The sequence below is a fragment of the Mus caroli genome, unplaced genomic scaffold (genome assembly GCF_978045245.1).
Source record: "Mus caroli unplaced genomic scaffold, Mus_caroli_1 scaffold_12, whole genome shotgun sequence".
NCBI classification, from domain to species: Eukaryota; Metazoa; Chordata; class Mammalia; order Rodentia; family Muridae; genus Mus; species Mus caroli.
In genome coordinates, this window is record NW_028227267.1 from 14,589,447 (window position 1) to 14,611,344 (window position 21,898).

Genomic DNA, 21,898 nt, shown 5'->3' on the forward strand with positions numbered 1-21,898 from the left:
GTAATGGCTACAGATACCTTTGACTTTTCTCATTATGGTAATTAGACCCATCAGAGCCAAAGCCAGTCGAGGACAGAGAGCTGAACATGATTTCCTGAAAAGTCAGCCTTATGGAATTGGTAAGGCATTCAGATATAATTAAGACATAGCTCTACGGAAGACAAAATGCACGCGCCAACTTCTGGAGGGCTCTCAAGTGTTTTGTCCTACACCGTGACCACGCGCATGAAAGCACCCATACCGTGTTCTGTTTCTTTCCTTTTTTTTAAAGATTTATTTATTTATGTATATGAATACACTGTAGCTGTCTTCAGACACACCAGAAGAAGATATTGGATCCCATTACGGATGGTTGTGAGCCACCAAGTGTTTGCTGGGAATTGAACTCAGGACCTCTGGAAGAACAGTCAGTGCTCTTAACTGCTAAGCCCTCTCTCCAGCCCTCTCATGTTCTATTTCTAAATGTGTTTCTGTTTTGTTTGGACTTGGGGGGACTTGTTTTTTGTTTTTTTGTGTGAGGTTTTGGGTTTTTTTTTTTTTTTTTTTTGAGACGGTCTCATTTTATGGCCTAGGCTGATCTGGAACTACCACACTTAGCTAAATACTTTCATTAAAATGGATTCTAAGATATTTCTGTTTGCTTTTCAAGTCGTGTGTGTGTGTGTGTGTACGAGAGTATGTGCATGTAAGCCACAGGGTCCGTGTACAGGTCATAAGACAGTCTTGTACAGTCAGGCCCCTCCTTCCACTTTTATGTGGGGTCCCAGTATTGAACTCAGGTCAACAGGCTTTAGTGGCTTTTACCCTGTGGGCCATCTCTGATGCCTTTTCATTGTAACCTTAATGATTAAGGTTACAGCAAACCGAAGCCGAGCCCTAGTAAAGCATTAGCATCGAACCTCAGGAAAGGCATGGACACAGCACCTGCCAGCTTGCAAATAGCTAGAAAAGCCTTAGCTCAGAGGGGCACATGCACATGCAACAGTGAACAGAAAATGAACATGTATTCATGATAAGCTTGACTGCTCAGTGTGTCTTCCCACAGCTCCTCTACTTCGTCTGCTGTTTTACAGGGAAACTCCCATGCCTCCTTGCAGCTCCTGCCTCAGTGAGCGGTGTAGATGAGGAGATCTAGTGGACGGCCAGCTCTAAGGTCTGCAGTAGCAGACTGTCGAAAGGCAGCAAGAAGAGGTTGAACTGGTGCTTTGTGTTTATTTATGCATGTAGTGTTCCACACCAGGCTGCCCTAAGTTAAATCTTTAAGCTATCAAGTAGCATGTTGTAAGTTTTTGTTACATTAAAGAGGGCCATGAGGGCTCACACGCTATATGTCAGGAGGTAGAGGAGGAGATTGGCTTTTGACAGTTATGTTTATATCTCGTCCTCTAGTCTATGTTAAAGTGTTTGATGACAGAGGAGAAAAGGAAGACATGAATTTATTTTTCAGAAGATGTGATTTTTATATGTGCATTTCAGAATCCCTGCAATACAGTAGCTTACTCTGCTTTCGAGAGAATGACCGCAGGATGAAGCGAAGCGCTGAGCGCTGTGAGGTGCAGCGGGGCGGGGCCGTCACATCACACGTTAGCTTCCGGGTACTTACTCTTCCTGTCCAGCTTTGTCAAAAGTAACAGCAGCCCATTTCATGTCAAGAAATGTTGAGGAAGGCAAGGAAGCGAGTGCATAAGCACAAAGACTCTGTAACCCCAGCACTCTGAGGCAGAGGCAGGCGGGTGTCTGAGTTTCAGGACAGCCAGGGCTATACAGAGAAACCCTGTCTGGAAAAAAAAAAAAAAAGACTCTAACTTAGAGGTCAAGCAGCAGCTGGAGAGAGTTGGCTCAGTGGTTAGGAGCATGTGCCACCCTTCCTGAGAACCCAGATTCAGTCCCAGCACCCATATGGTGCTCATAACATTCTGTAGCCCAAGATTCAGAAGCTACTATGACCTCTTTTGGCTCCAAGAGCACCCAGTATGTATGTGGTGCAGACATACACACATGCGGGCAAAACACCCATCCATTTTAAAAAGTCAGATGAATTAATATAGTTTTAAGAAGCAATAACTACGTTTGTTTTTTTTTCAGCCCCACTAATAACCACCTTGTGAAACATTTTCATTTGAAATTTTCCCTCCAAAATTCAAGTGTTGCCAGTACAATAAATAATATTAAGAGGTTGGGCCTTAATGGCTGAATAGATAGATCATTAATAGAACTAAAGAGGGTTAGGGGCTATAGTTGTAGCTCAGTAATACAGTGTCTCCCAAGCACGTGTGACATTCTGGGTTCAATCCCCAAAGCGGCATCATCATCATAATAGATTAAAAAGAGGCTCCCAGAAAGCTGTGACTCTCCCCCTCCCCCTCCTTCCTCTATGTGAAATAGGAGACAACCAACTAGCAACAGCTTGATCTGAGACTCCCCGTTTCTTCTATTTAACAAAATGACTATTCTTTATCAACAATCTCATCTCAGCTATTCATTTATAATACAAACAGGCAAAAACAAGAGTCTATGGACAAATAATTTTTGAGTGGTAATTTAACATCACTAAGCCCCATTTTTTTTGCAACCATAGCAATAAAGATGAGTATCTACCTTGTTTATGTTTTTCTGAAAGTCAAATGAAATGATGTTTACAAAGCCTAGTGCCTGACCCACTGAGAGGATTACCTGTTAACCTGTTAACCTGTTAACCTGTTACAAGAGGAATCTCCAACCAGAGCCAGAGTGGAGGTCTTCACTGAATGGAACCAGATGGAAACTGTAGACCTGGGCCAGCATCAGGCTGCTATGAGCACATCCTCATTAGAGGAAGCTTTTGGGTGGGCTGCTTGCTTGTCTGCTAACAGTCTCTCTCACTCCAGCCTCCTGGATGACTTTGCATCCATCCTGGATTCTAGAAGAGCACTGGGTTATCCACCAGGTTCTTAGGACTGCTGTCACAAGGTCTGCACGGACCATAAGTTCTTTGTCCTTGATTGGTCTAACAGGTAATGAAGTTGATTGGCCTGCAGAGAACTTTTCACTGACCTCCAGTAGTGGTACTGCGTAGGAAGGCTCTATAAATAGATCTATTTGCATACTTTATCTTGCCTTCTCTTCTAGATGGCTTTCAAGTATTCCCTACAAGATGATCCGTGTTTTCCCTGACTGCTGCTTCCTAACTGATCCACATTCACTCTGTCCTATACTCCACTCTACTTTCTTATAGCCAAAATAGTAAGTTTAGGGAGAAGTTCAGTTGTTTCTCTCGTGGTTCTATGGACAGTGGCTCCATGTTGGTTTGACACAATGGTCTAATAGAACTCTGTGACCGTCATCCCTGTCTCTTCCCCTCACCTTAGCTGCAAGCTCTGTGTATACCGCTCTTCTTTCTGGCCTTAAATACTTTGTACAATTGAACTATAAACGGGAACTCAGAGTAGGTCTGTGGTGGGCCTGTGTGATGCAGAAGCCACTGTTCCAAGCACAGCGCTCTGAGAAGCATCCTAGGATGTGCCAGGGGCCCCTGCTGAATCTCTCCGGTAACATTTTCTCTTTACTTCTGCCAAAATCGCCTGACTGTTTCTCTCCCTCTCCCTGTCCCTCTCCCTCTCCCTGTCCCTCTTCCTGCCCCTGTAATCAGAGCGCAGCAGTATGAGACCATATCACAGCACAAACCTTCAAATGCTCTCCTTGTTGCTTGACTTACCGTGCCTTCAATACCACTGATCTTATATCGTTTTCCAACATGGACTTTGCTCTAATGCTTCCTTATTTTCTTCTGTATATAATGTCCATCTCTCACAGCACCCACCAAGGCTCTGTTCATGACACCTCCTCCAGGAAGCACTTCTTGATTTCTTCGAATACAGATTTTTTTTTTCCTGAAGCAGAATAATCTAAGACATTCTATATTGTCTATCTTTGAATTCTTTGGTATGTAGCCCAGTACCTAGATAACCAGATATACAACCTTTACAAAAATAGAGCCTTTGAGTTACAGTCTCTCCTGCTATATGGCATCTTGGGTCTGGTGTCTACTGGTGCAGGAGATGAGAAGGTTAATAAGCAGGCGGGAGTATGCACCAAAGTTGACACTAAATGGCAGGCATCTTTGTGTTTGTTTGTTTTAAAGCAAGTTCCCCAGGCATGGTATTGTGTACCTTTAATTCTAACACCAGAACTCTGTGGTCAGGGACACCCACAACCAGATACGAAGGAAAGTCAGGGAAACTCAGTAGCCCAGACCAGCCTGGAGTTCACTACGTAACATTCAGCTACCACACCCAGCTTCTAAAGGGCAGGTGTCTTTTTTAAAAGCAAAAGACTAAATTGACCTGGAAATGACAGAGAGCAATGTGTGTGCGCACACATGTAGACAGGCTATTGCTTGCTAAAATATCGTATCGGGTTTGCTTTAATTGCATGGTGATGCCTTTAAGAACAAAGGTAATTACATGATAACTTGTGTTACTGCTCCCACATTATCTCTTAATAACTATGTAATTAACTTGTCACTACTGTACAATGTGAAGTTTGATATTACTTACATATAAAGAGCATCGATAACTTCAGTGAGCAAGCTGGAGTGAGGCCAGGGACAAAGGCAGTGAGGAAATCACCACATCAGAGCAGTCAGGAAAGCAAATGATTAATTAGATCGTTGGACCTGTCCAGAGGACTGAAACCAAAGCCACAGCCAACAGCTGCAGAGCTGGGGTTGAGTCATGTGACCTTCTGAAGCTACCGAGCATGCAGCTGAGAGAGGATGCTGAGAAGGTTGAGGGGCTGCTGGGGTAGGGTACAATGCAGAGGCCCTGCAGTCTCTGCTGTTTGGAAGAGTTTCTCTTTAAGTAAACATGGGGAGAGGGCTTGTTTGGTTGTGGTTGTTGAGACAGGATCTTACTATGTCTTCTAAGGTAGACTTGTCCCTACCTCAGTCTCCTGGTGACTAGGATCACAAGCCGGCACCACTAGGCCTGGATCAACATTAAAAACAATAATAAAGGGAAAATCAGCCAGATGAGGAGGCAGGCACCTATAAGCCCCTGGGAAGATCAGGGATCCAAAGCTATCTCAGCCAGAGACAGACAGACAGACAGACAGACAGACAGAGTCAGACAGAGACAGAGAGAGGCAGAGACACACACAGACAGATAAACAGAGAGAGGGAGAGACAGAGTCACACAGACAGACAGAGACAGATAGAGACAGAGACAGAGCACACCTAGGGCCAACCAGGGCCATGTGAGATGCTGTCTAAAACAGAGAGGAAGACATTTTTCATCTCATTTCACCAGCATCTTGAGTTTGTGTGTGTGGCATACATGGCAAAGATGTGCAGCCCCAGAAACTCTGATTCACTGCTGGTGAAAATGAAAACTAGGATGGCCACTTGGGAATACAGTCTGGCAGTTCCTTACACACTACACATATGCTTACCATAGGATCCAGCAATTGTGTTCCTTGGCTGCCCAAATGAGCTGAAAACTTATGTCTGCACAAAAACCTGTACACAAATGTGTATAGCAGTTTTACCCATAATGACAAGACTAAGAAGCAACCAGCATGCTCTTCAGCCTGTAGGTAAATGAGTACGCAAGCCATGGTCTATGCTATGCAATTGACCAAGCCAGTAAGAGGCGGTAAACGGGGCTGCCGTGATGAGTCACTGGTTAAGAGCGCTGGACACTCTTGCATAGGACCCAAGCTTGATGGCACTTCACAACCCTCCATGATTCCTGGACCAGGGGATCTGATTCCCTCTTCTGGCCTCCAAGGGCATCAGGCACATGGCAAACAACTATACACACAGGCAATAACACTGTACACATAAAAATAAATTTTTCGAAAGAAGAAATGAGTGAATGGGGCTGACAAAGTGGCTCACTGTGTAAAGGTGCCTGCCATGGGGCCTCTGAGTTCAATACCCAGATCCACATGGTCCAAGAAGAGAACTGACTCCAGCAAATCGTCCTCTAACCTCCACATACTCGCCATGGCACAACACACTTAATGTAAAAAATACATTTGTAAAGTAGTCAGTTTTATGTTACATATATTTTTCAAGGTGCAGGCATCTTAGAAGCTTGGTATGGTGCACATGCCTTCAATCCCAGCGCTGGGGAGGCAGAAGTAGGTGGCCTACTCTGAGTTGGACCAGGCCAGCCTGCTCTACATGGGTTGTTCCAAACCAGCCAGAGCTGCACATTAAGGCCCTATCTGAGGGCTGGGGGGGGGGGGGGCGGGGGGGCTTAGACTGTTAATTCATTCACATTACAAAGGAATTCCCTCTCATTTTTAAATATAAATATGCACATTAGGTACATTTATACATTCCTTGTGGTTAATAAAGACTACTTTGTGAAGGCCCCACCTCTAATTGATTATGCACTATCTGTAGAGTTCATCTGTGCTGGGTTAAGAATAGATTATTGAAAAGCTGAGACTCTGCAGGGGCCAAAGGTCTTCGCTTTTGTTAGTATCCAGGTTTTCCTTGTCAGAGTAAATGGGACTTCAGAGCGCGGCCACGCATCCATCAGCCCGTTCTCCTCTCAGAAGGAGGGTGCCAGCACTTAGCCTCACAGAATGTTCCACAACATGAGCTCTTCTCACAAAGATCATGGCAGGAAGAATGAGGAAAACAGATGTTGCTCATAAGGGTTCTAATAGATGTGTTTCCATTGTAAGCTGATCGCACTCTGAACCTGGCGTCGGCCCCATTCGCTGTGTGGGCCCAACATTTCAGTCGCAGAGTTTGGCAGAAAGTTTATACTGACCTTTGCCTGTTACCTGTAAACCGTGAAGAAAAAAAAAAATACTCTTGAGAGAATGAGTTCACATTCTTCCAAAGGCATCATTCTATTAGCCAAATTAATTCTCTTCTGTAATTGGGCAAACATTTTATCACCTAGGGAGCATTTCCCAGGCCTGGCCAGGGAAAAGGAAGGGCATCAGTCTGGTGTGCTCTGCAGGTCATGGTAGCCCAGCTTCACATGAACCTCCAGCTCCAGCCTGCACCCTAGGCTGCCTGGGCCTCAGGGAAGGCCGGAAGTCCACCAGCACAACAGTTTCTCATTATCCTGTCCTGAACATTTGAGCTCAGAGACAGCTCAGGTTCCCCAGAGGCAGTAAGTAGCACAGGTTTTTCTGGTTTTGATCTATCTTATTAGTGACTACACCTTTTTCCTTCCTTCCTTCCTTCCTTCCTTCCTTCCTTCCTTCCTTCCTTCCCTCCCTCCCTCCCTCCCTCCCTCCCCTCCCCTCCCCTCCCCTCCCCTCCCCTCCCCTCCCCTCCCCTTCCTATCCCTTCCTTCTTTCCCGTCCTTCCCGTCCTGTCCTTTTTCTCCTTTCTTCTGTGTTAAAGTTCTGTTTTATAAACTTTGACATGCAGTGTGCCCTTCACTGTGGGCACATCCACCATCCCATGCCTGTCCAGAACTCTTTCCTGCCCCCACTCAGACATTCGGATTTCCTCCCCTGGAAACTGTCAGACACAGACTGCTGTGAGCACTCATTTACAAGTCCAGGCGCATCTGCATTCATTTACCCTGAGCAAACATCTGGAGATACGATGACTGAGGCATAGAGTAGGTAAATTTAACTTTTTCAGACAATATTTGTTTCTATTTTATATGTATGAGTGCTTGCCGGCACGTATGCCTGTGCACCACATATGTGCTTAGTGCCCTAGAAGGCCAGAAGAGGGCGTTGGAGCCCTTGGAACTAGAGTTAACAAACAGTTACAAGTCGCCATGTGGGTGCTGGGAATGGAACCATGGTCCTCTGGAAGAACAGAAAACTTGCGTTTTTAACCCAGTCCCAAAGTTAACTTTTTCAGGCACTGATGAATTTTTTCCAAAGTGGTTTTATCATTTTACATTACCAGGGCTGGTAAGATGGTTCACTGGGCAAGGCACTTGCTTAGCAAGCCTGACAACTTGCACTCAGTCCCTAAACTCAAGTAAAGATGGAAGGAAAGAACCAACTCCACAGGTTGTCCTCAGAGGCCCCGTGCGTGCGCCCGCACAGGAAAGAACCAACTCCACAGGTTGTCCTCAGAGGCCCCGTGCGCCCGCACAGGAAAGAACCAACTCCACAGGTTGTCCTCAGAGGCCCCGTGCGCCCGCACAGGAAAGAACCAACTCCACAGGTTGTCCTCAGAGGCCCCGTGTGCCCGCACAGGAAAGAACCAACTCCACAGGTTGTCCTCAGAGGCCCCGTGTGCCCGCACAGGAAAGAACCAACTCCACAGGTTGTCCTCAGAGGCCCCGTGCGTGCGCCCGCACAGGAAAGAACCAACTCCACAGGTTGTCCTCAGAGGCCCCGTGTGCCCGCACAGGTCATCCACTCAAGCAATAATAATAACTGAAGCCTCCTTAACATTCCCTAAGCCAGAGTGCTTACGGTCTGGTGGATGCACACCCTTGCCCTGGCTCTGTGCAGATTGTCTTGCTGATGTTGCCTTAGCGAGGTGGCAGCCACATTACTGCGATTCCCAGCTGCGGGCCTTTAATGGATTATGGTGCTACACCCTACGTGAATTTGGCATGTTTCCCTTTGCAGGTTTTGTTTGTTTTTGTTTTGTTTTTTATTGAGTTACTTCTTAAACAAAGCAATTTTAATGAAGTCCAAATTATTCTGTCTTCTGTGAAAGACTTCACTTGGGGGCTAGGGGGGTCGTCACAGCGGCAGAGGACTTCTGAAGTTGGTGTCAGTAGACCAAAGTCAAAGATTTCTCAGATGCCATAGTCTTATTTTTTGTTTAGCTTTGGGGTTGATTGGTTGGTTTTTGTTTGCAGTGCTGGGGAAATGAACATGGGGCCTCTCACAGGATGGCCCCATGCTGCCGCTGAGCTGTGTGCCCAGCCCTCCACCCCCTGGGTTGTTGTTGTTTGTTTGTTTGTTTGTTTGTTTTTATTCTATTTTGGTTTTTTTGAGGAAGAATCTTCTGACAATACCCAGACAGACCTTGAACTTACACAGGCCTCCTGTCTCAGCCTCCCTAGTAGCTGGGCTTACATACATCCAAGTTTTAAAGGTGTCTTGTCAGCTCTTGGTTGGTACTTCACCAAGTTACTGTGAGGCCTCGACCGGCTGACACACGCTCTCCCAGGTATCCAGGTTTCTCTGCTTTTCCTTCATGCTGTCTTGGCATTTCCAGTGGCTGGTCCTACAGGGCTTTCTCAGATATATTCCGTATTTCATGTGCTTGATACTATGAGTAAGTAGCATCTCGAATATTACTTTTTAATTGCTCACTAGTAGATATAATTGCTACGTGTGTGCTAGTGGAGCTCTTCACATGAGCTATCAGTTGAGATCCTCCCACTTTGCTAAAGTTGTACTAGTCACAGCTTCCTAATCCCATAGGACTCTTAGACTCAGTTGCATATGTGCATGTGGGGGTTGTTAGTGTTATTGTTTCAGTTTTTGAGGCAGTTTTCTGTCCCCCAAGCAGGCCTCAAACTTCAGAGTGGCTCCCAAGTGCTGGGATTAAAGGATGTGCTGCCCTGGTGTGCCAGCGTAGGCTAGGAATTCTGGCTGACAGCAGTGTTCTGCTGTAGAGTGCTTACCTGTGTCTCTGCGTCAACCCACCAGATGGACATGACAGTTTCTAACTCTTTTTGAGTGGTGTGGTGAGATAAGCTCTCACTGTGTAGCCCTGTTGTCTAGAACTCCCTATGTAGACCAGGCTGACCTCAGACTCACAGAGGACCACCGACCTGCCTCTTCTTCCTGACTGCTGGGCTTAACGGTATGCAGCACCAGTCTTGGCCTTGCCTGTTTTGAGTCATAGGCATGGAAGGTCTTGCCTCCTTCAGAGACTGACAGGGACTTCCTTTCCCGGCGACTCACTCTGCTCCAGCCAAGTCTCCATGAGACTCTGCAGAGCAGGTGGGCTCGGCAGGTGGTGCCAACCTGTGATTCTAGCATGGGGGGGGGGCAGGAGGCAGGAAGAGGTAGGGTGGGGGGAGGAAGGCCACCCTGAAGCTTGCCAGAAAGGGGGCGCAGACAAACTTTCTTGCTTCATGTCTAGTCTCGAGAAAGAAATGAAATTCATCATTCACCTTACAGTATTAGCAGTGAATTTTTATAAATTTCTTTCTCATGTGGAAAAATTCCCTTCTGTTCCCTATTAAAATTCGGAATAGATGTTGCCAAATATTTTTTTTGTATGTATTAGAATGCTCTAAGGTCTTCATACTTGGTGTAACATATTATGTCAATATCCAAAAATATGAATCCAACCTTGAGAGCTTGAGATAACACTACTTTATCATAGGTTTTATTATATGCCACAGCGCCTGTATGGAGGTTAGAGAACAACTACCTTCCCTGATGGGATCAGGGACTTGAATGCAGGTTATCAGGTGTGCATGGCAAAGCACTTTTATTAGAGAAGCCATCTGATTGACTGTACTATGTTGTTAGGCGATCAGGGATTGGGACAGGTTCTCACTATGCGGCCATGGCTAGCCTGGAGCTCACTATGCTGTCCTCAGACTCACAGATTCCGTCTGCCTCTCCCTGAGTGCTGGGATGAGGTGTTTCTCAGCACACCAGGCGTCTGCTTTTTATTTTCACTAGCTTTGTTTCTTGGTTTGTTTGTTTTGTTTTTATGCGTATGTTCTGCCTGCCTATATACAAGTGCATCACACAGAGGCCAGAAGAGGGCGCGAGATCTTCTGGACTGCAGGGTTTGTGAGCCACTGTGTAGGTGCTGGGAACTAAACTCTGGACTTTGCAAGGCCAGCAAATGCTCTTAACCTCAGAGCTCCCTCCCCAGCGCCCTGTTGTCTTCTGTAATGTGCTGTTTGGCTTGATTTGCTCAGATTTCCTTCAGAACATTTCCATCTTTTATGAATATTGTCCCTGTATTGGTAAGGAGCATTCTTGTCAGAGAAAGGCTGGTGTCAGGATTAAAGTACAAAGCATTTCCTTCTTTTAGTTTCCTGGAGAATCTCTCCAGCATTGGTTTCCTCCTCCTCCTTCTTCTCCTCCTCCTCCTCCTTCTTCTTCTTCGTTGTCGTCGTCATTTTGTTTTGTTTGTTTGTTTGTTTGTTTGTTTGTTTTTCGAGACAGGGTTTCTCTGCATAGCCCTGGCTGTCCTGGAACTCACTTTGTAGACCAGGCTGGCCTCAAACTCAGAAATCCACCTGCCTCTACCTCCCAAGTGCTGGGATTAAAGGCGTGAGCCACTACGCCCGGCAGTATTGTTCTTCTTAACCGTTCAGTGGCTTTCACAAGTGACACCATCTGCCTATGGCCTTTGGTAAGAAACAGTTCAGTGTAGCTCTAAGCACTGACAGTAAGAACAGAGGGAAGTTTGGGACCGAGGCACACCTGAGGTGGGCCTGGGTTTCTCTGCACGAAAAATGCTCTGAGATATTCTCTGTAAGAAGCTCTTTCTGAGACAGGGTCTTGTTATATAGTTCTGCTGCCCTGGACATCAGAGACCTACCTGCCTTAGCCTGGGGTCACAGGTACCTCACCCCGGCGGTGACTTTTATTTAAAGTGGCTGCAATCGAGCTAAGTGAGCTTTGACAACCTGCATACTCAAAAAAGTGCCTGGTTCACCCGATGTGGCAGGTCTGAGATCTGTGGCTTACATTGTTCATGGAGCTTCTGAATTATCCCCTCACATGTGCACCATCCATGGCGACATGGTCACTCCTACTGATTTATCCTGCCCTCTTCTCTCTCCATCTGCCTTGTCAGTCTAGCTAGAAATGTATTTGTTTCAGCCTCCTCATGTTGGCTGTCTGTCGTTTCAGCCCCGTGAGGGCAGACAGGCCTGGGTTGTCCACCTTGTGTGTGACTTGATGACCATGCATAGCCAAGTGGAATCAATTCTATTTCTCCTCATTTGTTCTTCTCTTTGTGGCTGATGTATATTTGACGAATTTGGTTTTATATCACTTGCCTTTATTTCAACGGTTTGTAGAAGGAAAACAAGCCTGACTCCCTTTATCCCACCCTTCACTGTCTGTCTGCAGTGCAGTTTCTGCATTTCACTTTCTGTTACTGCCACACGGACCTGCAGAGACCAGCTGCACTCCAGTGCTAGCTACCTCTGGAAAGAACACCTTCTAGGTGTGTCTCTGTCTCTGTTTCTCTGTCTGTCTGTCTGTCTGTCTCCCAGATTTTGTTGTTTTTTTTTAAACAGACTCTCCCATAGCTCAGGCAGACCTGCATTCTTTGTGGTACTTAGGATGCCTGCGATCCTGACTCTCCCGTCTCTGCCTCCCAATGCTGGGATTGCAGGTGCCCACTGGCACACCGACAGCACCCTGCGTCTCTCTGAGGAGATGGTAGGGTTGTCTTGAAATGGCATTGTAGTAGGAATATCAACACAGAAGCAGTCCACAAGGACGGATGGGGAGAATTAAGCCAGTCCCCGTGCGATCCGTTTCAGTGGCGCTTTAGACCCTCCCTGTGAGTGTGTGTGGTGTGTATCTCAAACTTCATTACTCTAACACAGAGTTTCAACGAGGACAGGTTTGTTTCTCACACTTGCAGAGGTGGCAGTAGACCAAAGCTGCCTCCTAGGTGGTGCCGCCCACAGGCAGGCAAGCGTTGCTCCCACAGTTACAACATGCTTATGCCAACTCAGAGACGAATTCTGCCGGTGCCCTAGGAGCATCTCTGTCCATCAAGTTGACAGTCAAGATTGACTATGGTGGTGACACTTAGAGATCAGAGTCACTGGGCCACAGCTGAGCGCTTGGCACTGCTAAGCTCTTACCCAGCACTTACGCTCGTTCTTCTGTCTGTTCCAGGCTTTCTGTCTCAACTGGTCTCTGACAAGCCTCTGACTGAGTGCATCCGCGCCGGCCACTATGCAGCAAGCGTCATCATTAGACGAACTGGCTGTACCTTTCCCGAGAAGCCAGACTTCCACTGATGGAAGAAAGAAAACTCAGGCTGTGGAGTGGAGACTGCAGTGACCACATCCTGAGCGTTCCTGCCATAAGAAAGAATAGAGTTATCCTCTGTCTTTGCCCACCATGGTTCTCATTAGTAACTTAGAGGGCTCAGTGCTACTCCTAGGACCTTTAGTCTCTGAAATCTGGGAAAAATGTTTATTTGCATAGTTTGTTAGTGCCTCTTAAATGTCAAACAGGAATACATTTCAGTAGAAACTTTAATTTCATTTTCAATTGTTTGTAAATTCATCAGTATTTAGTAAATTGATCTTTTTTTTATATTTCTGCTTCCAATGCAGGTGCAATTTAATATAATAGACTTTTTAAAGAAATTAATGCTAACATCATTCTTGAGCTTTTTATATAAATATATTTAATTTGGAAGCGTGTGTGTGCACATGTCATATATATATATATATACCCGATAATTGTCAGATAAGGCACAGAAATGTTCAGCACACCAATTATTCCTTATAAGCTCTTCCATGTGCTTCTGATGGACTTGGGGCAGCTGACCAACCCGCAACATTTGCATTATGTTCAGACTGTAACCTGCTTAATGATGGTACTCTATAATTTGATACAAATAAAAAAATTGCTATATAGCGATTTTTTTTTCTGTCTTGCTTGCGTTCAATAAGGAAGAAAGAGTGTTATTTAGTACTGGATCCTATGTGATTTTATTGATGGGGTGAGGTAAAAATATAGAACATTATATATAAATATACATAATATATACATACACATACAATAACATTATAAGCAACCAGTTAGCACTCTTTGTGTGTGTGTGTGTGTGTGTGTGTGTGTGTGTGTGTGTGTGTGTTTTCATTTCTTCCAGGTAGACAGTAGGAGTGGAATTACTCGATCATATGTAAACTTTGTTTGTTTGGGATAAGATCCCACTGTGTAGCTCTGTCTGGCCTGGAATTCTCTGTGTAAATCAGGGTGGCCTCCCACTCCCAGCGATCCACTTGCCTCTGCCCCATCCTTGATCATGTGTAACCTTTACAAGGAACTTTAAAAAAAAAATCCAAAACAGCTGGCTGTGGTGTAATCCTAGCACTTAGAACACTGAGGCAGATAAGCACCAGGCCGTCCAGGTGATCTCAGGGCTAGCCTGGGCTACCTCACATGTTTTTGCACTACCTTCAGAATGTGTTACAGTTCCAGCTTCACGTCCTTAGTCCAGCACTTGTCACTGCCTGTCTCCGAGGTCACAGACAGACTACTGAGGGGCCGTCTTTGGGGGTTCATGGCTTTGCCTGTGTGGGGGTGCAGGTGTCGGTGTGAGTGTGCCTGTAAATTCAGGTGTAAGCATACGTATGTGGGGGCCAGATGTCAACCTCAGATGCCCTTCATGGGGTGTCTCCTTTGTTTGTTGAGGCAGGATTTCTTCTCAGCCTGGAACTTGATTAGACTGGGCTAGGCAGCAAGTCCCAGGATCTACCTGTCTCGGTCTCTGCCTCCGCAACACTGGGGTTCCAAGCATATACTACTATTCCGGCTTTTATAAGGGACTCCACATCTACGCTGCCTCTCTGGGGACCAAGCTTCCAGCAGGTGAACAGGACAGAGAGGCCATGGTGTGGTTGCAGGGCATCTGGTAATGCTGTCTGACTTCTGTTTCTGTAATAGCTGTATCCTTGGGATTCCTCCTGGCAGCACACAAGGTTTGCAGTGTCCCCACATTCTCACCTGCTGACACTTGTCACTCTGCATTGTTTGCCCCTGTAATAGAGGGTATGGATGGTTCTGACTTGATTTCCCTCATTGCCCATCAGTGTTATGCATCTCTCTCTCTTCATATGCTGTCGGCTCTGGGTGCTATTCATCCTATTTGTTGTAGTTTCAGATCTTTTCTGATTTGCAAGTGAAAAAATTCTCTTAATAAGTTGTATTTTCAATATATTTCATATGAAATTCCACCATATAATGTACTAGTATTTTCTCCCACCACATAGATTATCTTTTCTGTTTCTAGAGGTGTTCTATCCAGTTTTGGGGTTTTGGTTTTTTTGTTGTTGTTGTTTTGTTTGTTTGTTTTTTATTGTTACTTGTGGCCCTGGTATCTGTCTAAGAACCCGGTGCTGAGCCCAAGTCAGAATATTTACTTCTGCCTTTTATCCAAAGGGTTAAGGCAGTCTTAACCCTTAACTTAACTGGAGTGCTCTTCCAGAGGACTCCGTTTCAGTTCCCAGCACTCACACGGCAGCTCACACTGTCTGTAACTCCAGTCCCAGGGATCCAGTGTCGTCTTCTGGTCTCCATGGATCAATCCTGCCCACGTTTGGTGCACAGACATAAGTGCAGGCAAAACACACATACATATAAAATGATACATGTTTTAAGGAAGAGTTTGGGAGAGCTTAAGTATATGGTTATTTCTCTTCAGAGACCCTGGCTTGGTGCAAAAACGAGCCTAGTCTACATAGCGAGTTCTAAGCCAGCCAGGACTATATGAGATCTTGTCTTATATGTAGATATTATGTATATGTGGACATTATATATGTATGTGAGAGGTTTTTAAAACCATCATACTTTTACCTGTGCTTCGGCAGCACACATACCAAGATACCGAGAAGAGTCACATGATCCCTGTTCAAGGATGATGCACATTCATAAAGGATTCCATATAAATATATTATTAAGTGTAAATACATGCATATAATTTCCTTTGCTAGGCAACGTTGCAATTCTGTAAAGCTGCTCCCATATCCCAAGGACTTCCAAACCTCAGCTTCTTCACCTTGAGGGCCTTCTGTGACAGCCAGGCTGCTATTCCCTGCTCTGTCCATGTGCATCCCAGTTTCCACCCTGTCTGATCGGAGCATACACGCAAAGCCAGCTTCCTAAGCAAGTGCCACTTACTGATGTGTCAGAACACACCCGTCTCAAGTCTTAAATCCAGCAGATGACTATAGCTGACCCTGATCATAGTTTATGGTTGTCCATCTAGGTTTAGGGTGTAATGATGTCTGCAGTTTATTTTCTTCAAAAAGACAAATCTGTCTCCCACTCTGCTTCACAGGGGAGGATGACACTGGACTGTCCTGTAGCTCTGAAAGGCTTGCTAGTTCCACAGGGATGCCTGGGCCCCAATCCCTGCAGCCTGTATGTGCGGCATAGCTTCAGGCATACTGCAGATGTACTGAAGGTTCCATCCTAATATAATACTCTGCTGGAATATCTAGGGAGCCTTGGGCTAGTCACAGGAGCCTATAAAAGCAGAGAGCTCTCTGTGACTGGAAGTAGCAGAGGAGGGCAGGAGAGATCCGAGCAATCCAAGCTCAAGAAGGACCCAAGGTACTGCTAATGAGAGGGTAGGGCCACAGTCAAACCTACAGCCCTCCCACTGCAGAGCTCTTACTGTGAAACACTTTGTTAGGAAGTCTTTCCCCAGAGCCTCTTAGGGAGCAGTGCCACACTGAGAAAGCTGGGAGCAGCTTTCTGAAATCCCTATACAGTATACAGGTGGCCATCTGCAACCAGCAACAGAAAAGCCAACAGGTGATTGATCTCTTAGTAAAAACCAGAGACCCCTTGTGGTAGCACACACCTGTGATCCCAGCAGGAGGCTCTCAAATTCAAGGTTTGGGTTACATCTACAGAGTATGGAGGGAGGAAAGGAAGGAGGGAGGCATGAAAAGGAGGAAGAAAGAGAATTTTATATTTATTTATTCTGTCTCACCTGGCTAGCTTGGAACTCAGTGTATACCAGGGTAGTTTTGAACTCAGAGATTTGCCTGTCTCCCAAGTGCTAGGATTAAGGAGGTATGCCACCAAGTCTGGTCTGTTTTGACTTTTTGTGATATGTGGGGTGCAAGTGTGCCCCCACATGCACACGGAAGTCAGAGGACACCTGTGGGAGGCCTCTTCTGCCCTCTGCGTGCACCAGCCGTGAATGTAGTACACAGACATCCATTCACATAACATAAAGTGGAGAGGGGCTTAGGAGACACAGCTCAGCAGTCAGTGTGTGTTCTGAGCTCAGGTGGTCCCAGAAAGTGTTTTAAATTTCTATGCCATCTCTCCTGTCCCTATTAATAAAACGGAATAAAATAAAATAAAATGGCCAGGCAGTGGTAGTGCACGCCTTTAATCCCAGCCTTTGGGAGGCAGAGGCAGGCGGATTTCTGAGTTCAAGGCCAGCCTGGTCTACAGAGTGAGTTCCAGGACAGCCAGGGCTACACAGAGAAACCCTGTCTCAAAAAAATTGAATTGAATTAAATTTAAAAAAAAAAAAAAGAAGCTCCTAACTTCAAGGAATGCCAGTGTTCTGTGGAGCACTGAGCTGTGCACAGGCAGCCTGGTCCATGGTTGAGCACAGGCTTTGAACCCCAGACACCCTTTAGCTCCCCCCCCCCACTCCTATAGCAGCTACAGCCTCCCAAGCCCACCCCCCACCCCCTGCAGAGAGGTGTGCGGGCATCAGTCACAGAGGGCAATGCCCCAAGCTCCTGGTATTGTCTGGACTCCATCCCCACAGTTACCTGGCAATAGCCAGGTAGGCTTCTCCCCACAGTTACTTGGCAACAGCCAGGTAGGCCCAGCCCAGTATAAAAGGGGCTGCTTGCCTCCTCCTCCTCCCTCTTACTCTCTTACTCTTGCCTCTCACTCCCTTGCTTCCTCCTCTCTCCATATGGTCATGGCAGCCTCTACTTCTCTCTCTGCCTTTCTCTGCCTCTACTCTATGACAATAAACGCCTTAAAAACATGGGCTGTCTCTTCTCATGAGGATCCGCTGTGCTGGAGCAATGGACCAGGTCTCCCTCTAAAGAACTGCATCTAATCTCCCACAGGAGGCCTCCCTGTGTTCTCAGCCATGGCTGCCAGCCAAGCAAGCCACCCGCCTGACCAAGCCAAGGACTCTCATCCCCTGAGAACCAGCAGGAGCGCTCTCCTCCTGCCCTTTCCTTTCAGCCTTGGGGACCCCCTCCATTCTCAACTCCTCTGCAGCATTCTGCAGCATCTGTGGTCCCCAAGAGCCTGAGAACCTGTTGTTCTCAGCCTCCATGTAGGCCCGGACACCCAGAGCCAATTCCAGCAGTTCCTCTGGGACCTCAGACTGTGCCTCCCCACCCCTGGAGCAGGGTCCTGCAGCTTCTCACAGCTTGACACCTGCCCCGCAGCTACATGGGGTGCACACAGACTTCCCACGTCCAGTGGCCCGAGCTCGATGCAGGACACCAATTTTAACCCACAGTGTTCCTCTGTCTCTGGAATTCTGGCTTGTGATCAGTCGATTCCATTCAATGGGGGCTGGCGAAATGGGTCAGCAGATAAGAACACTGACTGCTCTTCCAAAGGTCCTGAGTTCAAATCCCAACAACCACATGGTGGTTCACAACCACCCATAATGAGATCTGATGCCCTTTTCTGGTGTATCTGAAGACAGCTACACAGTGTACTTATGTATAATAACAAATAAAACTTAAAAAATAATAACATTATGGTTTGAATATGAAATGCCTCACACACAGGCTCATGTGTCCTCACCTAATGTTACTATTTTGGAAGGTTCTGGAGATTTTTAGGAAGTAAAGCCTACACAGAGAAGGTAGGTCAGAGTGATGCCATGTTCTTACAGTCTTATCCCTGAGCTTCCTATCTGCTGTGAGCTGAGAGGCCTGCCCCTCCGCAGGCCTAGCCCACCATCCTGTTTAGGCTTGCTGTGACCCTGGACTCAGTGGAGCCAAAGACCATGGACTGACACCTGGAAAGAAATGGGCATCAAACAACTATTCCTCTAATAAGGACCAACTAACACACATCAAGTTCTACGGTCAGGCACTTTCCGGCTGAAGGTGAAGGAAGATCCCTCGTGGGCCACTGTATAAGGAGCACCGTCTCACTGCCAGCCGGCAAGAAGACAGGTGGAGCACTGTGTGGCTGTGTGAAGGTCCTCAGCACACAGCCATGTCCTCGCCCAGGGATCTGGGCTCCACCATTGTTCTAACCCAGTAAAAGGATGATGAGCAAGTCACCTGACAGAGTCACCACATTTCTTGTCCTGGGGGAGCTGGGTTGCTCCAGAGAGGGGGCATCTTGCTGTAAGAACAAAGGCTACATGTTATGAAAGACAAATGCAGAAAGTCTACTCAGTTGCCCAGTTCCTCACATGACTTAGGAGATCTAAGTATTACTGTCTCCCAGGCCTTGTTTACCCACTGTGCGAATTGTTTGCTCTCATTGGCTAAGAGCCAGCTAAACCAGTGTCATGCAGAGCCCAGTGCTATCCAAACTGTTGCCGTGTCTACCTGATGACCTGTCATGAGAAGATGCTGTTGGGAGCAGAGGTCCTGGAGGGGTTCCGTGGGAAAGAGCATCTGCTTGCTATACAAGCAGGAAGACCTGAGTTCAATCCCCTACCATCTGGGTAAAAGTCCAGGGTAGAGAATGGAGAGCTGGCCCAGCCATCAAGAGTATATATTGCTCTTACAGAGAATCCAAGTTCTAGTCTCAGTTCTCACATCAGGGGGTTGTTGATACCCCTGTCCTTTGCAGACACCAGTACTTACATGCACCACCCCAACACACATATACATAATTAAAAGTAGAAACAAGTCTTAAAATGAAAAGGCCAACGCCTTTAATCCCAGCACTTGGGAGGCAGAGGCAGGCGGATTTCTGAGTTGGAGGCCAGCCTGGTCTACAGAGTGAGTTCCAGGACAGCCAGGGCTACACAGAGAAACCCTGCCTCGGAAAAAAAAAAAAAAAAAAATGAAAAGGCGAGGTCCACTACACATACCTATAACCTCCTCACTGGGTCATGGATAGAGACAGGAGACCGTCAGTGCTTTCTGCCATCAGCCTAGCTCCAGATACAATGACAGACCTTGCATCAAGGCATAAAGTGGAGAGTGATGGAGCAGGATGCACACTGTCCTCCTCTGCCTCAGCACACAGGCACCCGCACCCATAGATGATGCTGTTAGGGTTCCCAGCTCAAAAGCTCCCCTGCCCACCAAGGCCAAGTCAATACCAATACAGAGAAACCCTCCAATCTGGTGGGGTTTGTTCCTAATGCCAACCACAGGTTTGCAGCGCAGGTTCCGACAACATGCAAACTCCTGGTAAGTAACTGTTGCATTAGGACCAGGCTTTAAGAGCCAAAGGAGTAAACACAATCGTGAACAGAACACAAAGGCTGTGTACGGCTGAGACAGTAAGAGTTTCCTGTGGGCAGCACGGGCTGGAGACGTTCCCCCTGAGTGTGAACACTGTGAAAGCCCATCTGAACAACAGTGCTCACAGCTATGCAGTGCCAGACAATCGCACCATTGAAAGACAAGGCTGTGAGTGCTGCAGATTCCCAGGGATTATTGTAAGTCTTAGAAGTAGGATACTGCCAGGTAGTGGTGGCTCACGCCTTTAATCCCAGCACTCGGGAGGCCGAGGCAGGTGGATTTCTGAGTTTGAGGCCAGCCTGGTCTACAGAGTGAGTTCCAGGACAGCCAGGGCTACACAGAGAAACCCTGCCCCCCCCAAAAAAAGAAGAAGAAGTAGGGTGTTTTGTCCAGCTCCCCTCTATGTAAGTGAATACCTTTTCTTCCAGGAGTCCAAGCTCCTGCCCTCAGCCTCTCGCTCCTTAGCCCTATCAACAGTTGGGAAACCAAGGCAGAAGGGACTGGCTACAGATGGGCACCATCCAGGAGGGTATGTCTCTCTCTAGAATGTGCTATTTGGTCCCAAGACCCTCACTCACAGTGAACTCAGGGTAGTTGAGGCTACAGTTTCTCTGGAAAGCAATGAATCCAGAGCCGGGCATGGTGGCGCATGCCTTTAATCCCAGCATTTGGGAGGCAGAGGCAGGCGGATTTCTGAGTTCAAGGCCAGCCTGGTCTACAGAGTGAGTTCCAGGACAGCCAGGGCTACACAGAGAAACCCTGTCTCAAAAAACCAAAAAAAAAAAAAAAGCAATGTCTGAAACACGACTCTAGGGCTGGGGCTATAACTCAGTTGGTCATGTTTGCCTAGCACACACAAAGCACCGCTTTCTGGTCGACCTTCAGCACCACACAAGGCTGGCACATGCCTGTTAATTGCAGTCCTTGCAGGAGATGGAAGCAGAGGGTCAGAAATTCAAAACTCTCCTTGGATGCACAGTGAGTTCGAGGCCAGCCTAAGGCACATATGAGCTTTCCTCGGGGATAGGGGATTGGAAAGAAATACTGTTTGGTAGATCTCTGTTGATCACCATCAGTCTTATTTCCTTTCTGTTTGCTGTGACAGAACACCCTGACCAGGCAGCCCAGGGAACAAACAGGTTACTTTTAGTTTACAGTTCCAGATCAAAGTCCATTATGGTGAGGAAGGCAAGGAGGCAGGAACTTAAAGCAGCAATCACATGATTCCCCACAGTCAAGCAAAGAGAAATGAACGCCCACAGGCCTGTGCTCTGCTCTTACGCAAAGCTAGGGAATAGTGCCCCCCACGGTGGGCAGAGCTTTCCCCTTCAAATAAGATCATCAAAAAAGTCTCAGAAAGATTGGCTAACCCAATCTAGACAATCCCTCACTGAGGCTCCCCTCTAGTGAGTCTAGATGGTGAAGTTGAGTCTTGATGGTAAAGCTATCAACTTTCCCTCACACTTCATAAACATTCTCTTCTACACAGCGTGATTGTCCTCGTTTGACACAAGCTTCACGTGAGCCCAGGAACCTTGAGCGAATCCCTTTAATCCACACAGTTCCAGGAAGTGGGGGTCAGGAAAGAGAGCCCTAGCTGTCTTTCCTATTCTTCTAGGGAATGTCACCTCCTGGGCACCTTGATTACAGCCTCCAAGACTAGGGAAGCCTTGCTAACCCAGCAGTGACAGATCCCTTCAGGGCACAGAATTCCAGCCCTGCCGGGACTCCCTGTAGCTGATAGACTGTATATGCTGACTGTCAGGGCCAACCACACCATGACCTTGGAGTCTGAACAGAATGTCATTTCAGAATGTCTTAATGGCCCTGATGAGACAGGAGAGCTTGTGTTT

The 21,898-nt window shown here is 46.9% G+C and overlaps 1 protein-coding gene across 2 annotated transcripts in view; it reads left to right on the forward strand.

Annotated features, from left to right (window-relative positions):
- Adk (adenosine kinase) overlaps nucleotides 1–13,524 on the forward strand; it is a 400,940-nt gene extending 387,416 nt beyond the window's left edge. For both annotated transcript variants that reach the window (XM_021182427.3, XM_021182428.3), the window contains exon 11: nucleotides 12,769–13,524. In XM_021182427.3, coding sequence (XP_021038086.1) covers nucleotides 12,769–12,893 — 125 coding nt within the window. In that variant the 3' untranslated portion in view covers nucleotides 12,894–13,524. The remainder of the gene's footprint in view (nucleotides 1–12,768) is intronic.
- Nucleotides 13,525–21,898: the final 8,374 nt, after the last annotated feature.